The sequence below is a fragment of the Trachurus trachurus genome (genome assembly GCF_905171665.1).
Source record: "Trachurus trachurus genome assembly, chromosome: 2".
In the NCBI taxonomy this organism is placed as follows: domain Eukaryota; kingdom Metazoa; phylum Chordata; class Actinopteri; order Carangiformes; family Carangidae; genus Trachurus; species Trachurus trachurus.
In genome coordinates, this window is record NC_139914.1 from 3,971,026 (window position 1) to 3,986,483 (window position 15,458).

At 45.0% G+C, this 15,458-nt stretch overlaps 1 protein-coding gene across 1 annotated transcript in view; it reads right to left on the bottom strand.

Annotated features, from left to right (window-relative positions):
• Window positions 1-1,755: 1,755 nt before the first annotated feature.
• The window catches only part of LOC311000213 (nck-associated protein 5-like), a gene marked incomplete at its 5' end in the record, with an annotated part of 121,476 nt that continues 107,773 nt past the window's right edge, over window positions 1,756-15,458 (bottom strand). The window contains 6 exons of the mRNA XM_083990866.1: window positions 1,756-2,324; window positions 8,173-8,348; window positions 8,453-8,582; window positions 8,980-9,095; window positions 11,375-11,695; window positions 15,235-15,322. Coding sequence (XP_083846992.1) covers window positions 2,007-2,324; window positions 8,173-8,348; window positions 8,453-8,582; window positions 8,980-9,095; window positions 11,375-11,695; window positions 15,235-15,322 — 1,149 coding nt within the window. The 3' untranslated portion in view covers window positions 1,756-2,006. The remainder of the gene's footprint in view (window positions 2,325-8,172; window positions 8,349-8,452; window positions 8,583-8,979; window positions 9,096-11,374; window positions 11,696-15,234; window positions 15,323-15,458) is intronic.

A 15,458-nucleotide genomic window follows, 5' to 3' on the forward strand; every position in this document is an offset into this window, starting at 1 on the left:
GGGGGTTTCTCTCAAACCTTTATTTGCACATTCAGAGGATGGCTGGGCTGAATCACCTTGGTAATGCATTTATGCAACACACACAGACACACACCATGCAGCTCAGGATGAAATAGGAAATTCTCATATTTATTTAGGAAATAGTTACATAAAATATAGCATTAAAGTCTAGTGTAACAGACAAAATTGCACACAATAATAATAATAATAATAATAATAACAATAATATTAATAATAATTACCAAAGTAACACTGCTGGTAACCATTTCTCTTTACAAAGGAACCAGGAACATTTAAGGAGAGAGGTGAAGCATGACAATCACACTACAGTCTGACAGTACAAAATGTGGGTATAAATACTGGACATCTAGAAAAATACACAAGTCCTCTTCAGACTCTCTTCATACAATATTAACAGTTTCATAGAAAAATTGAAACATAGTCGGCTCTGTTGATTAGCACCAGCTGGTCAAATTCCAGAGAGAAATTTGGCATAACATCAGCCTAAAGTTCAAATATGTCTTTAAAATAAAGTGATAAAATATTTTAGGATTAGCTCTTATTGATCAAAATAAAGACTTTTTTTAAATTCAAAAACAAGAACCCCTAATGAATTCCTTAACAAAAGACACATGCCATTTTCAAACAGCAGACTTAAAACCTTGGTTGAATGATTGGCAAACAATTTACATCTTTCTTTTTTTGTTGTTTTTTTATGTTTATTTTTCCCGTTTGCATATATCAATCAGCAATGCCCATTCTGATATTAACTTATAGCAATTTTTATATACAACATAATGTACAACTAGGAAAGGAAAACTGAGGTTTGGAGAGTTCAGGTTTGCTGTGCTACATGAGAGAGTGAACCAGACCAGAGTGGATTGTGGAGTTTAGTTTAAAGGAAGTTCAAAAAAAAAAAAAAAAAAAAGGAAAAGACGACTGAGTGTTATTTGTGTTTGTCAGCGTTTTCCTGTTGGCTGTATCTGAAGTCGTACAATCTACATTAGTCCAGTATGTTCCCTGAGCTACCAACAATGACACTGCGTGCGTTCAAGCCAAGAAAGTTGGTCGTTTTGCGGTACCGGCGCATCCGTCGGACACTGAAACACGTTACATTAGTTCATGTACCACGGAGAAACACGATGCGCTGAGATAATCTACTGTTAGCTGAGTGTCTGCTCTGTCACCCACACACCAAACAAAACAAAAAAAGATTTAAAATGAACTGAAACTGTTGTTGTGATGTTGGAAAAACGTTTCGCTCCAGCAGACGAGAGATGAAGCAGGTGTGTTATTATGGGCTGTGATTCCACATGGGTAAGTTTTTTGGGCAACTTCAATGGGCAACGTACTTAGCAGCAAAACATAAAACGAACCCTTGGGTTGTAATCTAGTTTCCTAGGCAACAGGGAAGCAATCGAAAGCAACATTTTTGTTGCATTCATACGCCGATGTTGCCTCGCCATCAGTGCCGCTCCGTGAAGACCCCCTGCTTTGTCACTGCTTGGATAATCGCTATTAAATTCACTTTACACTCCTTACAAACTTTGTACAGTATTTGTTACAGTGCAATGATAAGAAGTTCCCCGGCACCGGGGGGAGAGACAAAGACAAATTGCAATGAGACAACGTCGTATATTGCTGTCCGGTCCACCACACCCAGAGTCAAACTGTCAACAGTCCTGGTTTGGTGTTTGGGTTGAGGCTTCGTCCTCGTGTCCTCTAAGTGCTTTGTGTTGTGTGTAGAGAGGGGCGGGGCTCCAGGCAGGAATCAGTGAGTCCGGTCCAGGCTGCAGGAAATCCACTCCGCAGGCCGAGTGCGGCCCTCGCCATCCCAACAGGCAACGCATGGAATTTAGAGAAGAAGAACCAAACTGAGAACGGCAGGAGGTGACGGCTGTGAACACGACCAGATGTCAGAGTGGCTGCAAAACCAGACTCAGGACGTGGACTAGGTTTCCTCCACTACAGCCCTGCCCCCCCTACCCCCTCCCCGTCTCTCTGCCCTACACGTCATTGGAGCCCTGGCTGGTGCAGGAGGAGAAGCTGTCGTACAGGGAGTCGCTCAGGGAGCCCACCGGGTCGGCCCCCGGCCTGCTGGAGAAGCTGGACGAGGACGGCTCGTCCACCTTGCAGCAGTCCTCCGAGCTCTTCCCCGCGTCGGCGTGGACGTCGCCTCTGCGGCCGCCTAAGCCCGAGTCCGGGTAGAGGCCGCTGCCGCAGCTGGAGCTGCTGTGATTCAGCTTGTTGAGGGACTCCAGGGAGAAGTCGAGGGAGCCCGGCTGGTTCACGCCGACGGCCGTTTTCTCCGGGGAAATCTCCTTCTGCAGAGAAAAAAAAAAGGAAACAGAGATCAACAGAAAGCACAAAACGTGTCGATTCAACATGATTTGATGCGTCTTGATTGATCTCGACATATGCTGCACTTTACTTATGAAATAATATTGTAATAATAATGTAGAGATAGAGTTGTTTTCCAATATTTGCTTCATGTGTCGTAATGTTACATAGTTATTCATGATTATTTCATAGTGTGGTGAATGTGCAGGTCACAACTTGTCCACCAGAGCGTTGTGGAGTTGTTGGATTGTGTATTTGATGAGTTTGATCATCTCCATTGTGTTCGCTGAGTAGCTCACGTCTCTTCTCTGCAGATCTCAAAACAACCTGCACCGATAATTAAAGGTAATGAACCTACCGCTGTGACTATAGACATTATGGCAATAGGCAAATTTACCAAAATGTTGAACTATCCCTTTACAGTGTTTCCCACTTCTGTTGCTTTAACAGATGCATAACAGACACCAAGCACAGCAGTTCAGACTCATGTTAACTCATCTGGTTCACGGTGTTGAGCTGCGAGGCGATGAGACCGACAACGCTTCAGTGCGTGACACTGATCTAGGACCAAATGTTTCTCTCAGGTCTTGCTAGATGTGCATCTTTGGGCACCTGGGCACCACCAGCCCACCCCCTCCTCCTCCTCCTCCTCCTCCTCCTCCTCCTTCACTCCTCTTGTTATACTAGCTAGAATGTGACAGGCTGCTTTACAGATTAGCATAATCAGGAAGGTGTTACTCCAGGGAAAGCTGCTGTCTGTTAACACGGCTTCAACTAGCAGGGGACGTTTCATCCTGAACACGCTGGTGACTCCTCCGCTGACATGTGTTGAGGAGCTGTAGCTGTTTAGACGCTGTTAGAAGTGAAAAACGATACTATTGTGGGTCTCGTTGTATCAAAAAGATCTAGATTTTTGCACTCGTGACTTCATGCCATGTCACTGCTAATGATGAAACAATAACAAGCGCCGACCTAAAAATAGTCGCTTGTTGTTTATGTCGCGCCAGCTCTTTAAGATTCCTCCACAACTTGTACTGTAAGCCTTGAAGGGCACTTCAGGGAACTTGTTACTGCGGCGATCAGCATCAAAACTCCTCCTCAGAGCCTGTAAACAGCAATTCCAGGCTTGCAGCAGAGCAGCTATCTGCACAGGTTGTTTTTTTTTTTTTTTTGCATGGGTAAGTACACAGAGGAATAGCTGCAGGGTTGGTGCTACCTCCAGGGATGCTCAGACTCTGGACCATTTAGCGTTTTTGCTGCAGGGTGCATCTCCCCTCAGACATAATCCCACATCTACTCCGCACAACAGGCATGAACACATAAACACGCCTGCATCGGGAACAGTTAAAACTTCCACATGTGGGTAATGGAGCCCACCGGCGTTCTTTGATCTTAAAAAGTTGCCAAGTTCCTCCAGTCGCTGACTGACCTCATGGTCAAATTACTAATGTGCAAAAAAGATCAAACTCAACATTTCACAGCAGATTTTGACAAATTTGGTCCCAAACATGTTGAGTTTCTTCATGGAAACACGTGCTTTGAGTTTCCTGAAACAATAAACCGTCTGTCTGTTGTTGTAAAATAAAATATTATCTGTGTCCTGCAATATTCTATTGGTCTGGTTCATTGCAGACATCTGCGTAAATGTGCTGTTTTCCACAATTCCTTGTGACCGGAGGGAGTTTTTGCATCCTGCTGTATGTCAGGCTGCAGAGACTTTAAAAAACAACAACAATAGTGACGGTTGTTTCCTCCCGGGCCTGAAGCCTGGTTGGTTTCCTCTCCTACCAGCCGGCTAATTGCATTCACCTGTCCTCCCAGGTGAGAGCGATTGTGTTGAGGGGCTGGAATGAAACCAGCAGGACTCTCGGTCCATAGAGCTCAATGTGACAACTGTAGGCACTTAACAATAAAAAATAAAACAGCTCTGTCTCTTAAGTGCACAGATTTCTGTTTAATTTCTGCTTTTATCAGAGGAACATCGAAAAAAATTGGATTTTTTTTCTTGCAAAACACAGAGAAATGATTTATTTAAATTTGTGTACAAGTATAACAGAGGATTTCTACTTTGCATTATTTAACTCTCTTTAAAACTTCAGAGGTCGAGCTCGAGTGCGTGGAAAAAAATAGCAAATCATGTCAAAATGCAATGTTTTATTTGGATGCCGCATCAACCTTGCACCCTAAAATCCCATCAAGACCCATTAATGTGCACTGATGTGAACTTTCTGCAAACCTAATGAATGTGCAAAGAAGACAGCCGGTGAAAGGAAAACGTTGCCCAAAGGTTGAGATGTGGCTCACATGTGATGTGAAATGTTGAGCAGGCGTGCAGGTTCAGTGCAAATTAAGTACAGGTGCTGAATGCAGATTAGACTTGTTGGGTTTTAGTTTCACTCCCACATGCTGTTATTCATAACATCGCAACTTTTATATCATCGTCAGCCATAAAACTTGTTGTTTTACGGCCGGAGGGAATGAAAGAGAGCGTGACGTGATGGGGATGGGTGATTACTGCGGGCCCTGTGACAGAGAAAAACAGACTCTCTCCTCTTGTGTCTCCTATTCGGTCAGAAAACAAGAGGAAAAGAGAGGTGGGATGGCTGTGTTATTGCTGATTGGATTTGATTTTGGAGGGGGAACGCAATTACGGGCGGATCGAAGCTTCCCGGCGCAGGTCTCTGTACCACCTGCGAGCGCAGACACAATGATGGCTGCATGCAGGACCGAGGGGCTGCGGGCTGGGCGGACGTCTCGGTGAGAGCCTTCCCTATTGAAACACGAGACGGCAATTGGTTCTGCATCGCATGTCGGTGATGGGATGTCTAAACTTGAATTCAGTCGACCGGTTCCCCCACAAAAGGCTCTTTTATTGTGACTCGAGTCAAGACATGTTTCTCCTTCTCTCCCGCTGTTTTGTATTTTTCTGTTTTTGACTTGTATACATGGTTTTTCATTCTTCGTGCTGGTGTCTGCCTTTTCAAAACACCTGCCTGTGAAGCTTGAATGCAAATAACTTTTGCATCATGGAGAAAGAGGGAGAAGCTACAATGACACAATCTACACTACACCACGCTAACAAACAACCAGCAGGGGAATCTTACGTATTACATCTTTAATTTGTCTGCTCACATTCACTGTTGCATCGTTAGAGTCAGATGTGTGTGTTTGTGTGTGTGTGTGGTCTCTGACGTCATGATGATGCCAGTCCTGTCATCAGTACCAGCTGTTTCTCACTTTCTATCTCCGGGTCTATTCCCTCTGACTCCAGGTTAGTTATGCTATCAATCTGACAGTGATGATGGCGGAGCGCATCTTCTCTGCTGCTGATATTTATTTGCACGCTGGTTTTGTCATAGTTTTGATTATCCGCTGGCCCCCGTTTCAAATTACACCTCAAGGAGACGCCGCGCATGCTGATTCAGGACCTGGGAATCTCCCTCACTTCAGTAATGCTTGCGCCCCGGCTTGTTTTAATGTTATTTTCCTGCAACAATTTCTCTCTCCTTCATGAAGACAAAGGACGGAGAGAGGGAGGGGAGGTGGAGAGTGAGCGGGAAAGGAATGAAGAAATGAGAAAAGTTAGTTTGGGGAAGGGAAAACAAATGCGAGGACAGAAGAAAAGTGTTTGGAACAAAAGCAGGAGAAGTCAAGTGCGAAGACGACGAGACATGTGCAGAAATAGAGAGAGACAAAACTGAAAGGGGAAGACAAGAGAAGACACGTGGGAGAAAAGAGAGAGTGAGAGGAAGGAGAGGATAGAGGGAGAGAGAGGGGGCGGAGGCCGCCGTTAGCAGGGCTGTCAGGTGCTGTCAGGATGATGAATGGGAGGCCGGCGCGGGCTGTGAGGGCTCTGATGGGAGCCGCTGAGCTTTACATCACTCTCCTGAGTGTTTGTGAAAGGTTATTAAAGGCGCTTAAATCACGGGGCTCTGACACCGGCCCCCGCTACCGGCCACAAAACTTCCCACCAAACTGCCTGGCCGGTGACAACGTCTCCAGAGCCGCTCCTCTCTCTCTCTGTCTCTCTCTTCCCTCTGAGTCGCGACACAAAGGGAAGCGGTCACTCGGGTGCGGACGTGGCGACGGCGAAGGGGGCGAGGAAGGTGATGGCACGCAGACGGATCGTCTCTTTCTGGAGAATAATGTAGGGTAAATGGGTTCAACAGCAGCCATCCATCATCACAGCTGCTCCACAGCTCTGACTGGGGCCAGGTGACTGGACAAAAAACATTAACACCAACCCTGCGGGGAACTGTGTTCTGTTTCAATATTTTTAGTAGAAATCTTCTCATCAAGGCTTCAAACTCTGAGCAATTATACAACTGTAAACATGGCAGTGGTTGGAGCTGAACTGTCCCACCGCATCCAATTAAATGACAGACAGGTTGGAGGATGGAGACAAACAGAGCTTTGTTTGTCCTTTCTCGTCTCCTGCATGCCCAGTTAATGGAGTCGTTTCTCTCTCTCTCTCCGCCGGGAGTCGGGATCAGAAGCCGAGCTCTCTCACGCGAGTCCGGCTTTGCTATTTCGTTAAGACGGGAGACTCTGCCCTTATATCTTGAGTGACATCTTTTGGCTGGAGGTGGGACGGCCCGGTCGGCTGCAGCGAACTCTGAGCTGAGAGTTGGCTGCTCAAGGACACGTCAGCTGACTCACTCTCTACTCGCAGCAAAACAAACCCCCCCTGCACCCGACTTCCACACATTTGTCATGTCCTTGTCAAATAATAGTAAAATAAGCTGTTTATACACGTGTAGAAGAAGTATTATGTAAATGTTTCACACATAGTTTAGACTTAGTCTTTGTGTTAAATTCCAAGGTGACACCAAAGGTCAAGCGCAGGATAAATCCGGCTCTTTCTCCCACCGCTCATGCGCGATTGTTTTTTAAACTTGTGTTGAGTCAGACACTTTTTTCTTTTTTTCCCTTCAGAATATGGATTTTTATGTCAGGCGTGTGTTGGGGCGGCAGCGGTGTAAGAGAGGAGTGTTTGGTTGTCCCCTGGAGCCCGGCCACGCAGCCTGGAGGCCATTTCATGGTCTCTGATCCTCATTTGTCATTCAGCAGCGTTAAATACTTGTAGGCAAATACTCGCTGACACGAGAGGGCGAGCCGATCGAAAGCAATTAGGCGGCTTTTTCTATGAAAATCGCCGAACAATTCCACCGGTGGAAAGGAAAGCGGATTGGTTCGCAGCTGTAGGATGGGATTTCAAAGGCAAAGTTGACATTGCGACTCTCTCTTTGACCACGTGGAAAGACTCCCTGCTGGGAATCTATGACACGCAGGAATGGTGAAAATTCAATTTATTCACCTTGGCGCCGGGGGGAAGAAGAAAAATTATGCAATCCCTGTGACAGCGTGTGTCTCAATCCAGGGAAAGGAGTTCCACTGAGGGCAGGGGCTGTTTTTTTTTTTTTTTTTTCTTTAATATCATTTTTTATTCTCTCACACATCTACATGTGGAGGCCCCCTCGCTTTTTATTTCTTTTTTGAACGTGCCTCCATTGGGCGCCATGAAAGGAGAACTCTTGATTTATTCTTCGACAATCAACGCAGGGTGTTATCTCCTTCAGACGGAAAACTGAGGTGAAACAATCAATAAAAGTCTGAGACTGAGAAAACAAAAGCTTGAATATACAGCAGCGAGTTTCCCTCCTATTTCCAATAAATAGGAACTTCAGGGCAGAAATTAGCAGGAAGTTTAATGCACGGCCTCCTGGAGTAACGGCCAGTAAAACGCGTGATGAGGATCAGCAGCGTGCCAGTAAAGCATCTTTTACGAGTGAAACCGATGAGCTGTGAACGACGAGCCGCTGTAGTACTCACGCTGAGCCTGTCTCCTGCTTTGCCGTCCAGCGAGGACTCTTTGTGCAACAGGTTGTACTGGGAGATCCTCCTGCTGTCCTTCTCCAGGTGCGAGAACATGTCGTGTTGGTAGTAGTCCATGATGGACAGAGACTTCTCCACGCTGCTTCTTTTCAGGGTCTCCTCGTTCTGGTCCACTGTGGGTGGGTGGAGGAAAACGTCACAGCACAAGTTAAAGCAGAGAAAACAAACAAAAAGAAAGAAAAGATTGAAGTGGAAAAGGATTTTATTTTAACCAGACCTGAGTCACTCTTCTTGGTTCTGTGGACCAGGGTCCTCTGCGGCGAGCCCAACGTGCTTCCCGTCTCCTCCAGTTCGGTCTCGGTGTCGCTGCTGCTGCCCGAGTACGTGCACACTCGCAGGGCTCGCTCCTGTTCACAGTCACAGAAGCAGAGGCATCTTAGAAATACTCATATCTTTAAAAAAAAACAACCTCAAGACGAGCACCACAGCGATGACTAAAGAACAGAGGCTGTAAACAACAAAACCAAAAAAAAAAAATCAAACTAAAAAATCTTTGAATGCAGCTTTGTGTAAAATTCATTGGAGCGGTGCTTTGTTTTCCTGTAAATAATTCTTTTAGAAAGAATAACTTATCTCTTGCAAGGCTGCTCAAAAGATGCACTTGAAACATCCATACTTTTTTTTTTTTTTTTTTTTTTTGAGGCCTTGGGCATTCATATGTAGATGTAGATGTTTAGGAGAAACTGTGAGAATGTTCTGTGGAGATATAACGGATCTGAGTGAAGTAGGATGTAGCTGACGTACGCCGGGTATGTCGTAGTCCTTGGACTTCATCCTCCTCTCTGCGTCTTTCTCTTTGTCCTCTGTGGAGCTGAGGCTCCGCGGAGCGCCGAGACTCAGCCTCTTTGTCCTGATTGCGTCTATAAGTCAAAAGAGTCAAAAGAGAAATGAGTCAGTCAGTGTACAGTAAATAACAGATGGGCTGTCTCGTATTCTCCACATGCGTATAGACGGTTGGCGAGGAGGAGGAGTGGGGGGGGGGGGGGGGGGGACATCATTTGAATTTCTCTTAAGTGACAATCTCTCTTTGGGCAGACAGGCTGATGAAACGCAGGATGAGCACATCTCGCTCAGCCGTTCAACCGAAACCCATCTAACCGCCTCCACCACTGTTCAATATTCCAGATATCAAACGGTAATGGTGTCCACCCCGTGATTGTTCCCAGCCATGACTCCTGGCTTTCTGTCCCTGAATGAGGAAGCAAAAGCCTTATTATCAGGCTGCCGACCGCTGTCTCGGACAGACGCTGCTCTAATTGACATTCAACTGCATCACAATAACACACTATTATTTTTTTCCCCCCATCTCCATCTGAGAAATAAATCTGCATCAAGATAATACAACTCTTTCCACCTTCTTCCTCTGGCCTGTGAGGGAAGCAGACACTGTGACAGACTCCGGCTCTTTTCTGGCTTTGTGATTCTACATAATGAAGATACAAAGGGAAAAAGTAGTAAAATAAAGATTGGGCTCCTCAGTCGTTCCGCAGGGACGGCTCCGACAGGAAGAGCTGTGTGTGTGTGTGTGTGTGTGTGTGTTTGCACCGACAGCTGTGGCTCGAACTGCTGCCTCTGCAGTGCCACCGCAGCACTCAGGTGAAATAGATGCAGGCTAATGTCCTGTAAGCATGAATCCCCGGGTGTGATCGCTCATCCCTGTGTTGTTGTTGCTGCAGCTTTAATCAGCCATCTGATTGCATCTTATACCTCCGCCATTCCGTGTTGCGCGTCGCCGCCGAACGCCCGGGCAGAAGGCGCTTTACGATCTCTGGCTGCGCTGACGTGCTTAATTGCATTTGTTAGTTTCCTGAGGGTTGAGAGAGTGTGTGAGTTTCTATAAGGACGCATGAGTGTGTAGCAGCCCGAGCCGAGTATCAGACGTCAGCGTGGATTTTCAGAATTAGCTGAACAAACAAGGCTCCTTAAATAACCCGAACATCTTCCTCCTGTCTGCTTGTCTGGAGACCTTCAGGGCTCTGGATGAGAATGTGCACAACAACATAAAGTACGGTGACATTCAATATTTCACTGACATCCTGAGAGCGAAAACAAGCTGTCTCAGGCTCTCAGGGCCCGCCGCGTGATAACTGAAGCACACACGCATATATTTTCCTCCACAGTCAGGACTGAGGGAACCACTTCAAAAAACAAAAGCGACGTTCGCCTTCAAACGCTGATGATCTTCCAGCGGGCTCAGAGTAAAACAAACCGGCCGCACCGAGGTATATCAGGATTCCCAGGAGCAGCGCAAAATAATAAAATGTTACATTTTAAGACAGAGAATTAAATAGCTGTTTTTTTTCTGACAGATAAATCCTCAGCAATGTTTGAAAAGCTCAGAAGCTTATAGTTTACAGCTCCGACTGCTGTTTTGAAGATATGTCCTCGCGATCCTCAGAAGCTCATGTCTGGATTTCTACAGCAGTAAAGATGGTTTTCAGAAAGGACATTCCTCATCGCCTCATTTGAAGGACATGGACCTAACTTGAAGTTTTGTTAAAGTCTGTCCAAGCTAATTCCCATCAGTACCATAAATAGTAATGTTATGACTGTTTGTATAAATTACATTCAACCTTTACTCCCACACTGTACAGCCTACTCATGACTCAATACATAAGTTCAGTGATGGGGCCATTCAATAATATAATAATTACAATAATAATAATAACTTTCTTTATATATGCATAAAGTGCTTTACTACGGAAGAGCATTAGGACCAACAATAGGTTTTATTTTTAAGATTATTTTCAGAATTTCTGAGTTTTTATCTCAGAATCTTAAAAAAAAAATCTCCATTGTTGGCCCTAATGCTCTTCTGTACTTTACAGATAAAACATGACAGAAAAAGAAGAAAAGAGGAAGAAAAACCTCATGTAAACCCCACAATCCAAAGTCCACAATAAGCAGCACTGTGCCCACAAAGACAGTGCAAAGTACAAATGAATTAACATAAGTAAATGAATACAAAGATAGAAGTGCTCTTGTAAGGCAGATAAAATGTTAGAATTATTAAATAAAATCAGGAAATTGTTCGTTAAAATAGTAAAATGGAATTCTACTGACAGAAATTTGCTTGGACACACTTTAGTTATCATTATTTTTCAATACTGACACACATACACAGCCTCTCTTGACTCACCTGTGGTTGCTAATTTGGGCAGCCGGCTCTGGGCGTCCGGGGCGTCGGCGCTGCTGGTCACCGTGGGGTCGGACAGGGAGTGACCCATGCTGGCGGGGGCATGCAGACGGGTTTTTGGGAGGGAAGGCACTTTCACATCGGGGTGAGGGGGGTCTGGGTGAGAAGAGGGGGGCTCCGGGTGGAGCTCGGAGGAGCCGGCGGTCACCCCATCGGGGCTGGATTCGGATTTGGGGATGTGGCGACCGCTGGCTCGGGTTACGGAATCGGGGAGGGGGAAGGTGCCGATCCCGCTGTCCAGGGTTCTCATCTGACAGCCGGAGCCTAGAGTGACAGGGAGAGGAGTGTAACGTCTGGGAGAAGCAGGGAGACGACCACCGAGGGACACGGAGGAAGAGGTTGGGGGTTCACATGCAGCGGAAGGGGTTGTGAGTAAAGAGCACGTCTGAGGCAGGTTTGGTAACACGTGGTCAGTAGGAGAAGAGAGAAGAAACAGCATTTTTATTCAATGTTGGAACATTTCTGGAAGAAAACTGATGTTGGTTCCTCCGACAGCTGCATCTTCTATCTACATAACATAACAACCCTACAATTAACACCTGAACACACACAGTCGCCGAGTCGCAACCGGAGGAGTGCATGCTGGGTTGTAATCAGGGGGAAAGCCGGCGAACGGCAACAGATGGACGTTGTTGTTTAGAGACAAGAGTTTGCAGATCCTTGACTGAGGCTGGAACAGATGGACGGCCGTTCATCACAGCCCAGGTCCCTGTAACTGTTACCGCTAACGACCCACAGTTACATCGGCCTCTTATTAAGTGGGTTTCTAACTTTTTCACAAAGAGCAAAGTTGTAAAGTGAAAAAGCACTGTTGTGTTAGTTCTGTGTGTGTGTGTGGTTGTGTTGCTTTGGGCAAACACGATTCCATTACATTATATCATCCAGTGCTGGCCTCACAGTCGATGAAGCCTCTTCAGCCATCCGCTCCGTCTCTCCAAAATATTGGAAGGTAAAACCTCTTAAAGCAGCCCGACTCTGTCTCGCTCTTTGTGTGTTGTGGAGGGGAGGGATCGATACTGCCAGGCTCTGCTTCTCAACTGTACAGCTTTGTCTCGGTGGGATGCACAAACACAGCATTTCCTTCGATGAATTAAAAGCCGTCTCTGAAATCTGAGGGGCATTCGAGACGAGTCCACAAAGAGTATCCTGATCTGAAAAAAACGTTTTCCCCCTGTCGCTGTAAACCTGCTCTCCTGGTGTGGATCTGTGAAGCGCTATGGATGAATTCGCTAGGTGAGCGCGTCACATTCGGTGACATTCGGCGACATATAACGTACACACGGAACTTGTGAAAATCAGTCATCGGTGTTCAGATGCACGCACAGCAGACAGATGGCCTGGTAACTCGTACACAAATGTGCACAGAGAACAGTTGCTGCGGAAAAAGTAAAAAGCCTGACATAAAATCCTGATCCAAGTTTTAAAAGTGCATGATGTGGTTGATACACACACACACATATATGTACACAGCGAGTGCACACATGAATCCTTATTTGTGTGTGAGACAAAAAAAACCGGGGCAGAGAGAGCCATAGATTACACAGCTGTATAATTGAAGGCCAAGCCTGGCAGTTCAAAATGCCCTCTATAACCAAACCATAACAAGGTCCACAGTAATTCCACCCAGAGGCAACAACAACTGGACATAATCTAGTTTTTCATGAGCTCCCTATCACTTCTGAATACAAGCTCCGGGGTTTTGAGGAGAGAAAGCTGCTTTGTTGATACCTCCACTGTGTGAAATTGGCTTTATGCAATGAGAAGGTGTCAAAGGGGGAAAAGGGAGTCATCACTAACAACCATAACCTCATTTAGGAAATACTTCTGTCAACCTTTAGGTGAAAACACACTGACAGTTGGTAATAAATTGGACAAAGTTGCACTTTTACAGTAGAAACTGGTATTTTAGCAACAAAATCTGCTGCGAGATGTTCCTTTAACGTCTGTTTTTGCTTGTTGCCTGTTGCAAAACAGAGTTAAGTCTAGAAAGAAAGTTTTCAAATGCCTTAAATGTCTTTTTTTTCTTCTTGTTGCCTGTTGAAAATCTTCCCCGCAAAACAGTGTTAAGCTCAGAGAGAAAGTTTTCAAAGCCAGCGGTGAAGTAAAATGCCCAAATCACTGGTATTGATCAGCAATGCCATCAAATCACTGCAGATACATCAGGGCCGTTCTGTGCTATAGACCAGTCAGATGTATTTTATTATCTCTTCATGAGGATAAATACTGCATCTGGTAATATACAAGAAGTGACCGCTGTGGAGTGAGTTTAAAAATCTGCATTCATAGCATGAGTATGGATTTTACTCGGGCTGCTTGCATCATAAAGTGGCTGGATGTAAACTATTTACATGATTGATGTGTTTGTCTGGCATTAGGCGAGTCAATGCTGCACTTTGGAGAGACGTGACATTAAAGCAGCGCTGAGGAGCGATGAAAAGCTGCAGCCGAAACCTTTATGAAATATTTAATTCACACTGTCTGGAAGTGCTTAGTTGGCAGAATATTAAGAAGGCGGCCTGTTAATCACAATACACAGACAATTAACTGTTTCATTTTGGGCTCTGGCTCCAAACGCAGCACGAGTTCCTTTTCACACTCTGATTTGATTAGTTACTTCTGAGGTGATTGTGCAAACTACGAAAATGAGAGAAACTGAGCGACCACGTCTGCTTCTATAGAGATTATTTCCACCAACACTCGGTCCGGACAAAAACACAAACAACTGGCAGATTCAGTACAAGTCCATTTAAATGTCTCAGAGTCTCCAGCATGTAATCAGTGCCAACTATGACGCTACAGTATGCTGCGAAAAACAACTTTTACAGCAAGTTGGAGGCAATAAAGTAAAAGATTTGTTTCTGTGTTGAAGGATGCAACCAACTCTTTACTATCAATGACTCCAAGTAGACACATGATTCCACTTTTTATATGAGAGCGCTGATTGACAGTTGTAAATGCAGGAGTAAAGTTAAAAAATGTCATAGGACAATCTTTGAAATTTATGCTTTAGGAAATCCAATTTATAAGACAAGAGACTGACACTGGAAAGAAAAAAGAAGCACCTTTTGGCCCAGAGTAATAAAAAGAACCATCTTAATTTTATATATATATCGCAGGAAATGTCATTACGACCTTTTAGATGGATCACGGAGACAATTTCTCCAACGCCCGTCTGACTGACAAGTGAGTGACAAACAGTGCATCTGCACATCCAGTAACCAGCAGCTCTCTTTCCTTCCCCCTCGCTGAATTACACACCACAATGAAAGTTTGTCGCACTGCAATGACAACAATAATCACCCCCGTCTCACAAACTGTTTGATGCATCTATTTTTCACTTCCTTAGCTGCTCAGGCATTGTAAAATATCACCTGGTTGCACATCAATCACCTGACTGGATTGTCAACATGCTGTTTTTTTTTGCGGCCGCTGCTATTTCCCCATAGTAATGGCCAAGTCTGACGGTGAGGGGGGAATCAGTCGGCGGAGGAATTGAGTTGTCAATCACATCAGGAAATCACAACTGTAAAATGTGTTAATGCTCTGTTGCACCGGTTGATTCGTGACTGTATGTGACAGCTTTCTGCGCGCTGGATGAAAAAAACAACAGCTACAGAGCGAGGTAAACACTTGCAAATATGAAACTCAGTGGTTTAAAACAACAGACAACATGAACTCCTGGTGCCGTGGAAGAAACGGATTCAAGTTTGAAAAAACTCAACTCAAATTTCACACACGATAAGATTTGATCACGACTTTTTTGAATACATTTGGCAAAAAAAAGTGCCGAGACACGAGCTTACCTATCATGTGGTCTTGACAAGCCGTGTCTGGGATGCGTGCCTCCTCATTCTCAGCCCTCAGATTGATCCTCTGAGTCATTAAAAGGGTCTGAAATAACAACAAAGCATGTTTGTGTGATATGCACTTCAAAAAGCAGCTATAATAATCCATTATACTTAATAAAAAGCATAATATATGATACGAGTAAGTGTCTTTTAGGCTTCAAATAGGCCATTGTTTGTGT